The sequence below is a fragment of the Triturus cristatus genome, chromosome 9 (genome assembly GCF_964204655.1).
Source record: "Triturus cristatus chromosome 9, aTriCri1.1, whole genome shotgun sequence".
Lineage (NCBI taxonomy): Eukaryota > Metazoa > Chordata > Amphibia > Caudata > Salamandridae > Triturus > Triturus cristatus.
The window spans coordinates 1,192,478,001-1,192,497,463 of NC_140592.1; the positions used below are offsets into that span (position 1 = coordinate 1,192,478,001).

At 43.9% G+C, this 19,463-nt stretch overlaps 1 protein-coding gene across 2 annotated transcripts in view; it reads right to left on the reverse strand.

The window, feature by feature from the left end:
* The window catches only part of ZFYVE26 (zinc finger FYVE-type containing 26), a 740,905-nt gene extending 722,032 nt beyond the window's left edge, over positions 1-18,873 (reverse strand). For both annotated transcript variants that reach the window (XM_085627201.1, XM_085627200.1), the window contains exon 1: positions 17,810-18,873. In XM_085627201.1, coding sequence (XP_085483327.1) covers positions 17,810-18,084 — 275 coding nt within the window. In that variant the 5' untranslated portion in view covers positions 18,085-18,873. The remainder of the gene's footprint in view (positions 1-17,809) is intronic.
* Positions 18,874-19,463: the final 590 nt, after the last annotated feature.

Below are 19,463 nucleotides of genomic sequence, written 5' to 3' on the forward strand. Positions count from 1 at the left end.
CATTTCTTTATTTCGTCTGGTGTAGCATGTGTCTGTATGTCGATTATGTCAAGAGCGGGATCCTTAACCATCATGCAATGTGTTGGTGTCGGGACTATTGTCTTTGTCATGTCGGATGTTTGAGTTTGAGCAGTCTGTTTAGCTGTTCTGTCAGCTAGATCATTGCCTTGAGAAATGATATCAGTAACTTTCGTATGAGCTTTACATTTCATAATTGATATTGCAGTGGGTAGATGTATTGCATCTAATAAGGCATGAATAAGGGGTCCGTGCTGAATGTGGGCACCGTGAGAAGTTAAATAACCTCTTTCTCGCCACAGCACGCCGAAGTCATGTACAACTCCGAATGCATAACGTGAATCAGTGTATATGTTGACTTTTTTATTTGTGGCTTGAATACAGGCTTGTGTCAGAGCGATGAGCTCTGCTGCTTGAGCGGACAAGGTATTTATGCAATTTGTTTCAATGATTTCAGTGTCTGTTGTGACTGCGTAAGCGGCCACTAGCTCTCCTGTACCTGTTCTCATACATGAACCATCTACATACAACGTCAGGTCTGGGTCTGACAATGGGACGTCTGTCAAATCTTGTCTGGGTTTCGTCGTGATAGTGATAACTTCAATACAATCATGTGCAAGTGGGTCTGTTCCATTTATAGGTAACAGTGTGGCAGGATTCAATGTACTACAACGTCTGATTTCTATATGTGGCTGAAACAATGTTAATTCGTAACCAGTAAGTCGTGCTATAGTCAAGTGTTGTGTTTGTGTGCGGTTCAAGAGAACCTCTACTGCATGTGGTACTTGTACTGTCAATGGATGTCCTAATACTATGGCATCGCTTTGTCTGATTGCTAAAGCTGTTGCTGCCACTGATTTCAGGCACGCAGGCAAAGCCTGAGCTACGGGATCTAATGTACTAGAAAAATAAGCACATGGTTTGTGTGATCCTGCTTGTTCCTGTGTGAGTACTGACAAGGCAGTACCTTCGCGTTCTGTAACGAAGAGTGTAAACTGTTTATTGTAACATGGTGTTGCTAAAACAGGTGCTTGGCATAAGGCTTTCTTTAGGCTTTCAAAAGCTTGTGTATGTTCCTGAGTCCAAGGGAGAACAGTCGATGTGGCTGCCTCCTGTGTTGTCAATTGAATGAGGGGTTTTGCTAGAAATGCATACTGAGGGATCCACTGCCTACAATATGAAGTGAGGCCTATGAAAGCCCGCACCTCCTTTTGTGTCTTGGGTATTGGCATGTTAGCAATTAGCTGGATGCGATCTGGTGTAAGCTGCCTTCCCTCCTTGGACAGCGAGTGACCGAGGTAAACAACTCGCTGGACACAGAATTGCAGCTTAGAAGGGGACACCTTGTGCCCCTTTTCGGCCAAAAATTGTAATACCGTCAGTGAGGCTTTCTCACATTCAGGTTCGCTTCTAGCGGTGATCAGCAGATCATCGACATATTGAAGCAGGGCAGTGTTGACTGGCATGTGGATACTGTCGAGTTCTCGTTTCCGTGCTTGGCTATAAATGCTGGGGCTTTCTGTAAATCCTTGAGGTGCGCGTGTGAATTTAAAGCTTCGTCCATTTAAACTAAATCCGAACAAGTATTGGCTTTCCGGATCTATTGGGACGCTGAAGAAGGCATTCTTGAGATCAATTACAGTAAAGAATGTTGCTTCGGAATCAATGGCTGTCAGTAATGAAGAAATGTCTGGGACTACGGGGTATTGTGGTACTATGCATTTATTTAATTCGCGCAGATCAATAACCAATCGATATACTGGCGGGGCTGTTGGATCGGTTCGTTTAAGAATCGGAATTATCGGGGAATTACATACATTGGAGTCAGTTTCCACAACCACTCCTTGGGTAATAAGCTCGTCAATGATTTGTAGTAAAGCCACTACAGCATCTGGGGGTAACTTGTATTGTCGCATTCGTGGAAGTACCACTCCTGCCTTTAGTGTGACTCGATATGGTGTAATGTTCATGCAACCAACATCTGTAGGGCCTTGTGCCCATAAATGTGTCGGTAAAGTCTGTAGTCGGTGATCCATGTCTCGGGACACGTAGTGCCCTTTGAAATCACGTAAAAATAATCTTACTCCTTCTGGAGAACAACATATAATAGCTCCTAGAGCTTTCAAAGTTTTTATGCCTAACAAGTTTTCTGGACATGATTTAGTAAGTAATAAATCTGTAGTTCGTGTCAAGGGACCGATCGTAAGTTGAAGAGGCTGTGTTACTTCGTTAATGATAGGTTTTCCTGAAAAGCCAAGGGAAATATTCTGTGTGCCTGAGAGGGGTGCCCCTGGAACTTCACTACGTTTTATTGTTGTTCGGCTTGCCCCTGTATCAAGTAAGAATTTTCTATCTTGACCTAATAGTTCACTGTGTACATAAGGTCCTTCTTGATCTACAGGGACCTCAATAAGGGGTAAGCCAACTTCCCTCTCTAGGCTGTTTCATGAGTATCGTTGATAATCAGGATAGTCATACTGTGCGGTCTGATACATCTGTCGGGTCGTTGTTTGTGTGGCAGCAATAGGCTGCGGTGGTGGAGCTGGCATAGACTGTTGCGGAGCTGGCATGGACTGTGCATGCTGCGGGGCTCCTTGTTGATTCTGATCCTGTCTAAGTGGCCGTGGTCTTTCTTTTGTGTTACCTATGGCGATATTATGTTTTAAAACGGGACAATCGTGTACATAATGACCTGGCTGTTTACAATAGTTGCACGTCCCTTTAACAGGACCTATTGAAACACTGGACTGTGTTATACCCTTCTTATGACCGTCAACTGGCACTGTCTGGGAAACTAGCATTTTCATTTTCGTGTCTTTCATGCGTCTATGTTCATGTTCTTGTTCTTCTCTAATTCTATTGTGATGGTACTGTAGCATTTGTAACATTTGTGACGGAGTGTTACCTTGCCAGGTACTCTCGAACTTCAATACTCTATTCTTAACTTGGGGCAAGGCATTTTCAACCAATTTTGTCACAAACAGATGTGGATACGACTCGCTACTTGCTTTTATTCCACTATTTATACCAAAACATTTCTCAAATCGGGAATAGAAATCACTAGTGTCTTCATCTGATTTTTGTTTACAGGCTGAGATTGCACCCCAGTCTTCCTTTTTCGTAGTTAATAAACGTGGCAGTACCTGTACTAGTAAACCTGGTAGTGCTTTGATCTTGTCCCCGAGCCCTGAACCTGGACCTCGAGCTTTTTCTTCGTTTTCTAATGCTGTCCAATCTATCTTCTGGTCTCCCACCTCCCAATCCTTTTCCTTGAGTTTTTCGTAAATGCCCGCAGGCAATAATACCTTCAATATTGTCATAATGTCGGGGTAGGTATATTCGCCCATGAGTAACATATCTTTAATTTCACGGTGGAAACCCGCTGGGTCTTTATCATGACTGGGTACCACTTTCTTCATTTCTAATAGTTCTATTTTAGATATGGGTGTGTATACAAACACACGTTTAAACTCATTGTCATCACCCTTTATCGGGTGCACTTCGCGTAAGGGATTCTGTCTATCCATGTAATACGTCGTTCTTTCCTTGATGGGCAGTGAGACATGTTCAGGACATACAAAAAGGATGTACTGTTTTCTGGATTCTAGTATTTCTCTAATTAACTTAGTACCGGAACCTCTCCATTTATTCGTGAGTAATTCAGTCAATATATCAGGTAAGGGACCAGGATCGGAGTGTTGGCTTTTATATAATATAAGGAGTTGTTGAATCATATAGATACCAGCTAAACGCTGTTCATCTGGGGCGAGGTTCAAAAACGTATGTACTAGTGTATCATCACCATATTTTCCAGGACTGTCAACCCAGTGAACGGCTGACCTGGCTAATTCTTGTTCGTCCATAGAATCGAGTATATGATAACCCCTTCGTTCTCGGAGTAATTTGTCAGCGGTTTGGAATGAATGTTCGGAGGACCTTATATTTATTATAGGAGTTTGGAATTTTCTGTTATTATCTGGACGTATCGGACATATCGGATCAGTAAAGCATCTAGTATTATTGCAAGATCTTCCTCTACCTACATAGGCCATTGTTTCTAACTGTCCTGTGGGCAGTTCTAATTCGTCCTCGATTTGTTCTGGTTCGTCTACTGCTAATCTTTCCTCGTGTATTCGTTCTATTTCTTTGCGGATCTTTCGGCTCATAGCTACTATGCATGATCGTTTATCATGTCTCCCCTCTGATATATTCTTACCCCATGTGGTAAGAATCTGCATTTCTTCCGGATTTACCCCTGGTTGATCTTGATTTCTGATCATACAGTTTATGAGGAAACGTAACAGTTCCCCCTGTATTTCCACCTTTTGGTACTCCATGGCTCTGTTAATACTCTCAGGATCTCGCCCTGATTGAACAAAATGATATATATTTTCTAAATGTGCAGTCATTCCTGGTAGCTTCCCTAAATATATTGCAGCTCGTCGGATACGTAATGATGCCAGCATCATTTCGTCCCCTTTTCCGGGCACAGGGTCATATCTACAGTCTATTAGAAGTTCCTTGAGCGTGTTGGGAGTTACTAGTTTGGGCGTACGTTGGTGGGCTAATTCTTGAAAGGAAAGTTTATTTGTTCTGGGTGGCGTGGAAAAAATGCTTGATGTACCTCCGGTAGCACCACCTGGGGTGCTGGATGTGAAAGGATTCGTTGAACGAGATATAGCAACCATAGGTGTGGATGCGGATGTAGAAACAGATGTGCTTGCCGGAACTTGTGTCGGGGTTTGCTGTTGTAGAGGTACAGACGGAGGAGGGTCTTGGCGTTGAACCCCCTCGGCAGGCGGTCTATGTGGCGCAGCATTAGCATACTCGGGAGCTGCGTCGTCTAAATAAGAGGAAAGAAAAACATCTTCTGCGATTCTGGGATGCCCTTTGGGATGTGCTTTTATCGGAAACAATGGGGGTGGCAAGTCTCTTGGTATCTCCGGGGTAGCCTTAGGTAGTCCTTCGGCCAGAAGAGGATACATACCATTCACAAGGGCATTTCTTTGTCTGTCTGTTTGTTCTGACTTTACTCGAGTACCTTCTTCAATTAATACACTTTCTCGAACTTTATTTGAATTCTCCTTACTTTTCTCTTCCTGTCTGAGCGCTTTTTCTGTGCGTCTATATGATTCTTTACGCCATAATTCAATGGCATCTTTCTGTGACTGTCTAGCTTTCCTTTTCCATAATTCTTCTTCTACTTTCATAATGCAATCTGCATCCCAGGTCCCAGCTGCGGGCCACCTCTGACTTTCTGGTAATTCCTTGGTGTAGTCTACCCATAGATCAAGAAATAATATGGCGTCTAGGCCATGTTTATGATACATGAAGTACCCTGGAGTGTCCCTAGGAGGAATGGGAACAGCTTCTTCGAGTACCCCTTTTCTGGTTTTGATCTGTCTTAATTTCGAAAAGAGCGGCATATTGGGAACTGATCTGATACCTAATTTTGAACACGTTTAATACCATAAAACACAATAATGAACAGTCATTCACACCACAGTATACAGAACGTATTTTAAACATTTTAACATTTAACATTTAATGAATAAACAATGATGGTCATTTAGGGAACTAGTCACTAAGCATAATACTCGATACTAACTAGGTAAATCTGAATTATATACTAGACATACTTGATATACTGCTAAACAGTACAGATACACTGCTGAAACAGTGCAGACCGGATTTGTGTACCCAAACCCGTCTTGACCGGCACAACCTATGTGCACGTCAGAACGCCTCCCCGATAATGGTACTCACCGGGTAGCTCGGAACGGAAGGCCTCGGAACTGAACTGAACTTGAACCGGACTGGACTCGACTCGGAACTTCGGAAACTGGTGGGCCTCTGTATACCTCGGATCTTGCTCTCTCAGCTAGGCTCTGGTCGGGATACTTCGCACTTCTCACCGCCTCGTCTGGGTGTTGATCGCAGCCTCAGTTACCCCCGCTCGGCAGGAGGGAGATACAGGAAATCCTGTGGGTACGCGTTGTTGTCCGTCCAGCTGTGACAGGAGACCGGGCCTGCAACGCACCGCCGGCGCGTGAGATGAGAAAGTGTCCCTGTTCGGGCGCCATTTATGTGGTAAATAATTTAATTACCGGGACTTAATTTGATGCGGAAAATCTATAACAATAGCTCAGTAAAATAAGAGGCAGAATCCGTGGTATTAGAGGTTCGGAACGGGCTTTATTCCAGAATCAATTTAAATTGAGGAGCTCCATATTCCATCACCACGAAGGTTCAGGAAGTGAAGAACGTTACTTTATTGACAAGTAATCATTTTTATACAATAGGCATTACAGTGAAACAGATGGAGGAGGCGTAACAATTGATAGCAAAGATAAAACATACATGCGTAGCAAAAGTGGGTGTAACTGGGCGTAACTAAAGAACGTCATCAGGTATGATGTCATAATCGGGTGGTTCCATGAAAGAATTTCGCAATGTCAGCAGAAATACTTGGCAGAAATGCGTGCGCAGCAGCATGACGTGTGATTGACGTGCAACTAGGGGGTGAAGGGGACTTGACATTTAGCTCTACATGTGGCGACAGAAGTCTGGAGGGTCAAGTCAACCTAATCCCAAATCATATCTAACATCCTATGTTTAGAGAACTATGTTATCCAAAAGAGAGGTCTCTTAGAATAGAATCTTATTCTATACTGACTATACTGACTGTTAGTGCGTGTACAAGCGTCTAAGTGTCTACACTAGATGCGGGGGCAGAAATCTTCCATAGAACAGGGCTATGAATTACTTGCATAAAGACAGAGAAGCCGGGCCTTTTGCTCGGTAGCTGGAAGAATGTTTACTTAAACTACTAGACAGGAATGCATTGGGTAGGGAGCGGAGCAGATAATTTCGAAGGTGAAATACAGTTTTTGGCAGGCAACAGGCTGATGTCAGGCACCGTTAGCTGCGCAGAGAATGAGGACAAAGTTCATGGATACAGATGCGAGCTCAGACTGAAGCTTTTAGAGGCAGAAGGCAGGAAAAGCTTGATGGCAGAATCAGGGCCTACTTGCCTGGACTGTAAAATGTCATAAGTGAACCATATAAAGCCGTTGGCCTTTCATACTTAGGAATGGAATATCCAGCCCATTCATGGCGGATCTGAAAGAGGACATGTTGGCGGTGGACGCACATGTGTTTGCGTCTTCATAACTGGAACTGGAGGGAACATACATGTACTTGTGATTTATACATGAAACCGTTGGGGTCCAAGATAGGGGACATAACTGACCAGAAAAATCCATATTTCCACAGCACACAAAAGGGAAGGGGAGAGGGTACGGTGCTCACCTACTCCAAATCCCCTGTTAAATACTAATACACACCAAGAGGAGTAGTGAGTGAGAAAACATGGTGTCGTGATATGGTGTGGACACGTGCTGTGTGTTCTAATACTGCCCTCACTCACACCGAAGTGTGACATGCTTCATCATAGGGCTGCTTACAATACACCCCGGCGCAAGCAACGCCTGAGGTGGAGCAATAGGGTAGGAGAAGACAAACAACATAAAAAGAAGAAAACAATATTTTCAAATAGTGACTGGGAACAATGGAGGTGAAAGTACAGTGTGGTGAAAGTTAAAACTACCTTGGAGGAAACCTAAACCTATTTAATTCCTGGATCCTCCGGCCAGGATTAAAAACGTGAAGGATGTTGGTGCTAGGGAGATATAATGTGCTCCTTACACCCCTTCTTACTGCCCGGTGGTCAACATGGTTCGGCCGTCTGAATGTGCCCAATATAGGGGTCACGTCAGCCTTCTTCAGGACTCTCCTAGTCCCAGTACGTATATTTACACTCAATCCTCCATTTGAGCTAGTAGGTGTTTCAGACCCTGGTCCTTACTCTGAGGAATTTCCTACGAGAGATTCCTTGGGTTTTACTGCGAAAGATATATAATCTGAGGGTTAGGCTGTGTGCTTCCCTCGACATGCTCTGTCTAGTTATTAATTACATCATGCACACGTCTTCCAAGGCACGCTCCACACTAATGTTCCAGGCACCCATATATCCCGGGCGCAACACCCTGCGCACCTGGCGTTACCTTTATTAGGTCACAATATTCATATTTCCTTCTCCAATTCCGAAGTCATGCGGAAATATGTAGGTCTAGTCACCAATTCAGTCACACACTCATCAAGCATGCCACACTTTGTGAACTTGCCACTCGAAAGGGCCACTCGGATGTAGTGTACTCACTGAGTTTACCCCCAAGTCAAGTTAAAAATGGTGGCGGGCAAGGAAAGACCCCCTGTTGTCACATTCTAGGGGGGTTGAGGGAAAATGAGAGAGAAAAAAAGACATTGTACTTGTTATTATTGTCTTGTCATCCGCTATATACACAATGGGACATCATTTTAACCCCTGTGCGGTTTTGTACGAGCTGACTTACCTGTGCTCGGTCAGTTCACTGATTTTTTTGCATGAGTGTGCCATGGTAGTCCTCGCCCTTATCCTAATGGTTCCCCACATTTGGTACTACAAAGGGGGGATATCAACAAATAAATAAATCTGACATATTCATGGTGGCTGTGATATATCGCCGGTTGTTATATAAGAATAGCACCACCCTTGGAGTAGTAAGGAGAATGAGAGGGGGGTGCTGGGGGCATATGCTCAGGCCATCGGCTGCAATTTGGTAATGGGGTCATCTTGTTACTTACAGGGCATCGCTTCTCCCGCGCTCAATCTGCCTATCGCCAATTAGAGGGGCTCTAGACTCTTATTTTTACATAACAACCGGCGATATATCACAGCCACCATGAATATGGCAGATTTATTTGTTGATATCTCCCCTTTGTAGTACCAAATGTGGAGAACCATTAAGACAAGGGTGAGGACTATCATGGCACACTCGTGCAAAAAAAATCAGTACACTGACCGAGCACAGCTAAGTCAGCTCGTACAAAACCGCACATGGGTGAAAATGATGTCCCATTGTGTATATAGCGGATGGCAAGACAATACTAACGAGTACGATGTCTTTTTTCTCTCCCATTTTCCCTCTACCCCCCTAGAGTGTGACAACAGGGGGGTCTCTCCTGGCCCACCACCATTTTTAGCTTGACTTAGGGGTAAACTCGGTAAGTACACTACATCCGAGTAGCCCTTTCGAGTGGCAAGTACATGAAGTGTGGCATGCTTGATGAGTATGTGACTTACTTGGAGACTAGACCTACATATTTCCGCATGACTACGGAATTGGAGAAGGAAATATGAATACTGTGACCTAATAAAAGGTATCCCCGGGTGTCCGCAGCGTGTTGCGCCAGGGATATATGGGTGTCTGGAACATTAGTGTGGAGCACGCCTTGGAAGACCCGTGCATGATGTAATTACTAACTAGACAGAGCATGTCGAGGGAAGTACACAGCCTAACCCTCGGACTATATATCTTTCTATCTTTCGCAGTAAAACCCAAGGAATCTCTCGTGGGAAATTCCTCAGAGTAAGGACCAGGGTCTGAAACACCTATTACCTCAAATGGAGGACTTAGTGTAAATATAAATACTGGGACTAAGAGAGTCCTGAAGAAGGCCGACGTGACCCCTATATTGGGCACATTCAGATGGCCGAAACATGTTGACCACCGGGCAATAAGGAGGGGTGTAAGGAGCACATTATATCTCCCTAGCACCACCATCCTTCATGTTTTTAATCCTGGCCGGAGGATCCAGGAAAAAAATAGGTTTAGGGATATCTCCGAGTTAGTTTTAACACTCACCACACTGCACTTTCACCTCCATTTTTCCCAGTCACTATTTGAAAATATCTGTTCTTCTTTTTATGTTGTGTTTGTCTTCTCCTACCCTATTGCTCCACCTCAGGCGTTGGGTGCGCCTGGGTGTATTGTAAGCAGCCCTATGATGAAGCATGTCACACTTCGGTGTGAGTGAGGGGAGTATTAGAACACACAGCACGTGTCCACATCATATCACAACACCACGTTTTCTCACTCCTACTCCTCTTGGTGTGTATAAATATCTTCTCCCGCCCCCAGACCATGTCAACGAGCTGTCACTCATCACCGGGAGAGACAGAGGAACTCTGGCTGGCACGGGGATGAGAAAGTTCTGGGAGTGAAGCGCCAGCTGACACGCGATGGCTGCAGGAGCGGACCACGCAGTACTATCGCTTTACAGTGCCAATCAACTCTGGATACTGCATGCGAAATGCGATTACATTCAGAAGTGGCTTTTCGTGAAAGTTTAAACTCAGGTTATTGCTGACAACATCCTCATTATAAAAAAACAAGTTGGGCGAGCTGGCACAACAAGACATGCGGCTACCAAGATTTATTGTATAAAAAAAAACAACCACACAACAATTTGAGCGAGCTGCACAACCCGTACTGCGCGTGGTGCATGTGTAAAAGCGTGCATAGCGTGCTGTAAATACCAAAACAAAAGTGGCCATCAGTGCAAGGAGAGTCCGACAGTGAGAAGCTATCAAGAATAAGTTATGCTCTAGAGCACCGTTTCGTAAGATAGGATGAGTTGATACTTTATTCTTGATGTAGTTATCAGGGGTTAAGTTTGCGGTTGTGAAAGACGACGCATGAGCTGTACTGGCCTGAGTGCAGGCACGCAACACCCATTGGGCTCACCGGGCTACAGCTCCCCCCCCTTTGTGTGCGTCAGCCCGGGTGAGACAGCTTCGCGGGCCAGCGACCCTCTAATTGCAGCCGTACCCGAGTACTTCACAGGTCTTTTAAAAGACCATTTACTTGTTAATGAGGCTTTTGTTGTGTTTTCACCCCTTCTTAGAGCCACTCTACCTATGGCTGGAAGAATTAGGCCCCCCCCCCCGAAATTTGTCTCTAGTTGCCCGCCTGCGTGAGTGGTCAGTGCCAGGAATAGAGCTTGGTGAAAATCATTTAACGAAATAGTGCTTGGAGGCTGTAATTAAAGCCTACAGAGTAACAACACACGTAAAAGAGCCAGCCCTCACAGCTCGCGTACAGACACGGGGTACCGACGGAGAGAGCGGTGCCCTCTTCCCTGAGCTGTCGCCAGGTAGAGGTGGGGCCACTTATCCTTGCACTACGGGTACGACCAGTAGTATTCTGGAACCAAGATTGGAAGGATTACTGGTTTGATATTCAAAAAGAATGACTTGTATTCTCTTACACTATTTTCTAAGCAGCAGCACCCTTTGTAGGTCCTGACGAAGGTTTGCCCGCCTGGGTGAGTGGTCAGTGCCAGGAATAGAGCTTGGTGAAAATCATTTAACGAAATAGTGCTCGGAGGCTGTAATTAAAGCCTACAGAGTAACAACACACATAAAAGAGCCAGCCCTCACAGCTCGCGTACAGACACGGGGTACCGACGGAGAGAGCGGTGCCCTCTTCCCTGAGCTGTGGCCAGGTAGAGGTGGGGCCACTTTTCCTTGCACTACGGGCACGACCAGTAGTATTCTGGATCCAAGATTGGAAGGATTACTGGTTTGATATTCAAACAGAATTACTTGTATTCTCTTACACTATTTCCTAAGCAGCAGCACCCTTTGTAGATCCTGACGAAAGTCCTGACACCAGATGGGTCATTCTGGCTGAAACATGTAGACCCCTTCGTCTCAGACATGCAGTTTTAAATCCATACTGCAGGTGCACTGTTTTTTAATCCTGACAGCGAGAGCAAGCTATTAAAACTTCTTCTTGTAGTCTTGCAAGTTAGTTTTAAGATCACTTCCGTCACAGTTTTTCTAAGTTGCGCTGCACCTCACCTGACTTTACCTGTGCCTCATCATTTTGGATTTAGTATATCCTCGATAGAGCAGGAATACAAAAATATCCCTGAGCTCCTCCCTCTCAGAGAGGGGGTTGTAGCCCTCGGTGGGACTAGGAATTCTCACTGAGAGGAGAAACCCAAATGATGAAGCACGCCACATATGGTAGCTGAGGGATTTTCGTCCTGAAAGGGATCATCCCACAGGTACTACTGTGGTATTTTTTCTCGTCCGGCTACATGCTAGTTTAGTTTTTCTTCGGACCCAAGGATTCTTCTATTGTTAAGAAGTATTTAATTGGGGATGTAATCCTTGCAGGCCGGTAAATTTCCCTTGGACCCTCCTCTAATTCTTTGTATGTGGTAGGTTACAAATGAAGACAAGGCGGTACTAAGGAGCGACTAACAAGCCTATTAAGGAATCGGAAGCAAGCATTTACAAAGGACAATGGCACAAGCCAATGAAAAATGCGGGCGGAGAGTGAGTGGGGCTTAAAAGTACATACTCCAATACAACATGCCTCCAAGACCAGCGCATTGTGCCCAGGCTCGACCTAAAAAACACTGGTACTGGAGGGAGTCTCCTTGTGTGCGGATGTGCTCATTGTGGAAGAGCAAAATACAGTCACTTAAAGTGAAGTTAACTATTTGCTGAAGTAGGCTGAACTATTGCCCCAAGTTGTATACTGAACTGGGCGGAAGAAAAATGTGAATAAAAGAACAGACCAATGGATGAAGAGAGATGGTTAAAGTATATTATACTATACATATAAAGTTACTAAAATTGAAAGGTCTTGGCTAAAGCAACACCTTAAAAGGTCAGCTATTGGATAGGCTTTGCAATGCTTGTTTTGGAACTGGCGATTTCTTGCGTCAGTCAAATTAGTGCCGAGCAAGATAGATATGCTTTCATAATGTCCATTACCACAGATTTTGTCCAAAAAAAACATGCAACAAAAATGCATGGTGAGCAGACCATCTTAATAATCTGCTGCGTCATCATGCCACTTCTAAGATGCAGACTGATCAACTAAATACACAGCAAAAAAAATGAGAAAAATGTACAATGCATGCATGTGAAAGTTAGATAGCGCGACCCTAGCCAAAAATAGAACACTTACAGGTTCATTCAGCCGACAAGTGATAGGAAACGAGCAAACGACATTTTGTTTATTTGTGACCACATACTTCTTAAAAGTCGGTCACTGAACGAGTCTGTGCACAGCACTTTAGATAGACAAAATATACAGAACTTAATGAGTCACAACATCAGTTGCAATGCAACTCTTACAAAGGGCACTGTTAAGAATATGTGTCAATGTGCGGTGTTGCGCTGTGTAATTCTTTGTGTGAATCTGCTATTTTCATTTGTATAGCACACACATGCAACCGGCTGCAGATATTAACAGGTACGTATATAAGACACCATATTGGGATATGTATGGTAAGGCACGGAGAAACAAACCAAGTTTAACTAACCAACAGGCTATCGAAGTTAGCGTTGCCTTTTACTGTCGTGAAACCGCAACTCTCAACAGGTCCGGAGAACAGGAAAGAAACAGACCATGTCTGAGTTCCGATAATGCACCGCTCAACCACTCTACGTGCCCTCAAAGAAGGTAAACTCTCTAAACTCCAGGTTCTGCAAGATGATGAAATGGGCGGTATTTAGTTCGCTGCAGCGTTCATAAAGTTCTGCAAAGTTTGTGCCCGTATATAGTTGGAACTTGAAAACGACGCCGGTTTTCGTGTGCACAATGAGAGGCATGGACAGTGTCATAAAGATATTTCTTACACATTAGATGGGTCTGAGAAGGGCTAGCCTCTAAGTGATAAACAAGACCTCAAATAGAATATGGTTCAACAGTGAAAACCAGTGGGGGAACAAACTATTAAGGTGATGTGAACTTGTCTCTGGAGGTTTATTAACCATTTGGCTGCAGTATTCTGTAATCTTTTAAACTTAAATCAATAGGAGAAGAAATTACCAATAAGATGCAGTGAGAAAGTGTCAAAAGATGTAATATGTAGGGTGCAGGGTTGTCAACTCGAGAAAACAGCTTGAAACAGTTTGCCTGTGCAAGAGGAGATCCAAGGCAATGTATAGGTTGAGATATTTCACATACGGCACAGCGGCTTGAGAGGGTCCTATCTTTTCATGTGGCTGATTCTCATTCCAAGGATCCTAGTGACTGGTAGTTGTATTGCATGTAAAATGTACAGAAGTCTTCACACTTCTTTCGAGGTTCACTAGGGGTTCTTTCTTAGTGCATGGTTGACAGGTTGTAGGACATAGTTTATCTTATATGGGACATAATAGGTATTGCACCGGAAGTTCAAACACATGCTTCAAACATGGTGATGCAAATGTCTGTGCACACAAGCAGAAAGTGTTGAAGACAGTGTGAGAGTAGACACTTATGAATACTTACTATTTAGCCAGGTGATAGCCATAGTCGCACGGGGTTCGAGGGGTTGGGGGGGGGGGGGGGCGGGTGTTCGAACACACTGACCCATATTGTTTAGTACATCCCGGAGGAGGATGTTTGAGAAGTCGATTTTTATCATCAGATCGACTGTTATGGTCGGAGATAGATAGACTCTGGAAGGAGGGAGGAGTGTTCTGGACCTCCTAGGCGCACCCAGGGGTAATGGTCTTTCGTAGGGAAGGCACATTTATAAGCCCAAACGACCCCCATTGATTCTTCTTTGTCTCAGCTCTTGTCTACGGCTAAACGAAGCAGCAATTTGAGGGGGGATGCGCATGCTAGTAACCTAAAACACACTGGCCAAAAATGCAGTAAAACAAAAGATTATGGATACGCTGATGGCACCTGCTGTCGAATTAAAATTGGTCTAAACTGACTCTAAAGTGGGTTATGGTCTGGCTTGTGGTGAAGGAGGGACTGCTGGTAGCCGTTTCCTTCTAGCTCCACCCCAGTCAGAGTTGTACACATCATGGTGTCTTCATTTGATGGGAGGCCTTTGATATGTCTTTATCATGGGTGACTCTCCATGGTTATTTGGCATCAGTCTGCTGAATTCCTGATACGCCACATTGTTAAGAAATAAGATAATGCGATGATGAATATATTTTTTGAGAACAATCTTAGAAAAGGAGGCCACACCACACAGTGCAAGAAATTAAGACTTGCAATGTTGTCATGATTTCAAAGTCTGCAAGATCTGTTTTCACTTTCAAATGGTCCTAAAATCTACCATGTCTTATTCTCACATTGCAAAGTGTGTAAACAAGGTACTGGGACGAAAAGTTGTCAATTGTCTCCCCTGTCACTACAGAGGTTTAAGGCGGATACAGTAAAATAAGCTTTGGCTGCTCAACGCCAAACAGTGATCATGTCTTATGTGTGTGAAAAATACCTGAGTATGGGTAATAGGCTATCTTTATCAAGCAATTACATAGTTGGAAAGAGCCAAGTTTTTGGTGCCTTTCCGAATTCCATCTGATTGTAAATTATAACCCTTACAGGGAAGGGCTTACCCGTCTGTTCAGAGGGAGGAACTCCTGCCAGTTTGCAATCTAATCAATACTCTGACAGACTTAATATTAAGAAGGACACTAACTATCAATTCAAGAAGGCAGATTGTAAGATGCAAAGCCATATCTCTCTAAATTTTGGACAAGAAAGAACTAGAGCACCGTCCCGGTAAATGAAAGGGGGGTGGGGGGGGGGGGACTGATAACTATGCAGACCAGTGTCAGTACCGGTATAAATATTTTAAGTAATAACAAAACGGGTCAGATTCTGGAGGACCTCCCTCCCAACACATCCTTTGAATAGGCTTGAGATAAAAGAATAGACACGACCAGGATGGTGATAAATGCACCAAGATTTAGCCATGCTTTGCCGATTTTGAACAAACTTCATTGGGTTCCTATTAGAGCCATAATTTCCTTCGAAGTTTTATGCCAAGTGCATAGCACCCTGTACAGGTTTTCGGAGTTAAATGTTATCCAAGAATGTCTATACTAGGACGATACATTCTTCCAAATCCTTTCGGTGAAACTACCAGGAAATATAAATTTAGAGGTAGATCATTTCTGTCTTGGCACCATAATGGAAAATAATCATCCTCAGAACTCCCGTCTTCACTTTTAGACAAGGATTTCCTGTAATCTGGAGGGATTTTGGGAATTACATGTTTATTTCCATCTGTTCAGCCTAAACCTTACTAGAACCTAAAACCTACAAGGTGAATGAATACTGTACAAACCATTGCGAGTCCTTCTATTCCAATGGCTGTAAGCTACTAGTGTGTTTACATGTTTTGACATCCTCTGACTAAAGAACGATAACCAGGGTTTGGATTCCAGCGCCAATATCCTCACACAGACAACTCGCTCCTTTTGTTAGGACTGAAACCTTCTTGGAAATCATCAAGAAGTTCAGAGGTTTCAATAAATATCTAAGACTGCATGGTGACTGTTCATTCCAGAAGCTTATCTGGGAGATGGTACCAAGGTAAGCTGCATGCAGTAGTCGCAAGTAACACACTAAGTGACGAGCAGACATGATCAATTCATGCAGTTCTTCAATTAATTTTAGGATATGCATATTGTGTGAAAAGCATCAGCTGGTGCTATAAAGAGGGATTCACTTGCCTCAGATGTTGGGGCACATTTTTGTCAATGAATAAGTCCAGAAAGAATTTATGTCAAGGATTGATCATAAGTTGGGATTTCAAGACTGTTGGTTCTAAAAGACCCATTTCAGAGGATAAACAGACGTATCATTCTTTGCATGGAAATGGAGAGCTGGGTCAGCCGAGGGAAGCGCTGAGGGTGAATTAAGCTGGGAGAGAATCTGAAGACAGTATACGCTCAAAATGCCACATCACAGTAAGTTCACCTATATATTTGTTGAAGCATTATGAAAGGCACTCGCTTGTCACAATTATCACTCAGTATGGACTCTACATATCTCACACTGTCAGTCTGTACACACAGATTACATATCATCACAATGGGATCTGGCTGTAGCTATATTATATCGGATTGTATAAAGCAACTGATGAGTTCTATGACATCAAAGCGAACAAAGCTGTTGGCAAACGCTTTATAGAGGGTGAGGCCCCAGGGTGACAAACTTATGTTAAAGGTAACTGATACAATTTGATAAGGGCCCGAGTATACAAGACCAGACATACCCACACAGTCCAGATTGTGCATCTCAAAATGTGAAAATGAAACAATCAAGCATTTGAATAAAAGAAGACAAATTAATGGCGAGCTTATGCAAAGCACCTAACTCCTGTACTCCATAAAAATGGCAAACAGTCAACAGTGCGTGTCAGCTTGTGCCTGGTTGATGTAATTGTTTACAAACACCACCAACTCCAGTCAGGATAAAGGAATAAACGGTTAGGTACACAATCTGAATAGTCTAACACCAGAATGGCATGCTGTGTGTGGCTGCTTTCAGAAGGTATTAATAATAAGATAGGAATAAAAGTCCGATAATTGTTTTGAGAGGTAGTAGGAACAGAGAAGAGATGCGGCATAGCGTGTAAAAAATAGTAATTATATACTGAAATGGAAAGGACCTTTAAGGGAGCCATGTGCTAGGGCACCAGGTATTTAATGACTGTGAGCTAGGAGAGGACAAAAGAACATATTTTGTATGGGTCCTGTGTGAACCATATTCCTCTCCACAACTGATCCTTAGGATCAGCTTAGCAAGTGTAACAGAACAAATTCTCACTGTCTTGGGCAGTGAAAAACATCCATCATGTTTACACCTGCCGTTCTACAGTACTATCCATGTATTTCACATTACGTTATTGGCAGAAAATGCATCAAAAAACGTTAGCGACCTCAGAATATTTCAATATTGGCAACTATATTATAAATCAATTGCACTAATGCAATGAACGGTACATGCCCTCAAGCTTCCAACAGATATGGTGGTACGAAATACCACAAAGAAAAAAATAAGATAAGTAGCAAAGAACTCCTCGAAGGTTCTGTAAACTCCAGCCATTTACCACTCAAATGAACGAATTTCCCTTATATTCCACTTACCTTAGCATGTAAGGGCAAGCCACAATAGCGCGGAGGATATCTTCTACCTGTTTGGGCCCCTGCCCCTTCCAATGGTGGAGCTGAGGAATACAGGCCTGGGCCAGCTCCCATTCTCCCCTCTGCAGGCACTGACAGAAGAAGAGAAAGAGCCTCTGCTGCGAGGCTTCCTCCTCCCTGCCAAAGGGGTGCCGACCCCTGGAGCACTCGGTCTGCCTCCCATGATCCTGGACTTCATGGCCGAGGAGGGGGCAACGAGTGCCAGTTGAGGTCTCCATCACTACCACCGCCACTCTATTTCCAGGGGTTCTGCCATATAGGAGCTCTCCTGGGGGCTAACTGCAACAAACACCGACACCCACTTCTGAAGCTCGCTGCTGAAATGTATTTGCCGAGATTACACTTCAGTAAAAGTTGTAACTCGTGCAAGTCAGACATGAGGGGTTAATGTACTGAGTCAAACACATAGGGCCAAATCTCATTACCACACAACTTCACCTACATTCGTGTTACGGGTTTTAAATTGTTTCCTTGCAAACAAGACATTATTTGTAGACGTCAGAAGTCCGTTGTCTCAGAAATTCCATTAGGAATAGATGAGTGAGGGATTTATTTAAAGACAATACAGAAAAGGGTATCTTTGTTTGAAAAAACAATAAACAAAAACGCAATCCCCGGGAAGCATCGCCTAAAGGAAAGGAAGTCGAAATACCCAAATCAGTTACATTCCATGAAGGTTATTCCTCAATAATAAGAAATTGTTATGGAGGACGGTCGCTAACACGTTCCTCTAAATTGTCTGACAGCGTCTAATCCTGTTTATCGTCTGACAGCATCTATCAGCTGCTTCCCAAAGCCTGCCCCTTCTGTCTATCGCTTCCTGTCTCGGCTGGCACTAGCTGTTTCCATTGTCTTCCTCCACTTCTGCGTTGTACTGCGGTTCTCCTTCCTTGGTTGGTTGCCCTCCCGCCTCGGAGCCTCTCTCGTAAGAGCCCCGAACCCTCTACTCTTTTGCCCGTAATTACGACAAGAAGCCTGGTAAGACCGGATAGCGCCCTTAGAATCACAACCAATCAGATAGGTGGAAGCATATCTGTTTTGCGCTGGTGAAGTGCGGTCACATTGGACTGGCTGAAGGCAGTATAGTTATGGGATTGGTTGGGGAAGCTTGTCTTAGTTGATAATTGGCTGAGGAATCTCGGGGAGCGCACGTGCTTCCGTCACATTATTTAGATGCTGCTCTCTCAACTTTCCTACAGTAGGCGGGCTCTGAAAGCAGAAGGCAGATGCCCCGCCCAGGCCCCGGCACGAGGGCGTTCTTTGAGAAGGAGGCTGTCTTAACGCCCCTGCGCGTGCTCATTTGCAAATATGGGTTGCTTATGCAGATCTGTGGGTGTGCTCATGTAAATTTAGAGTAGCGTGAAATTTGTCAACAGCAATTGCAGCTGTTCCGTAGATGGTGATGGAGCAGGTAAAGCAACATTTTGTATACCTCCTCTATTTTACATGAAATTAATTACGTAATCATTCTAAATATTAACTTGTATTAATTAGTGTAAAATGGCATGACTAATCAACCTCTGCACCTTAATAAACACGAAATTCACGTGGGATTAAAATGGTAATTGCATGGCAAATGATTAACTGTGGTAGGCAA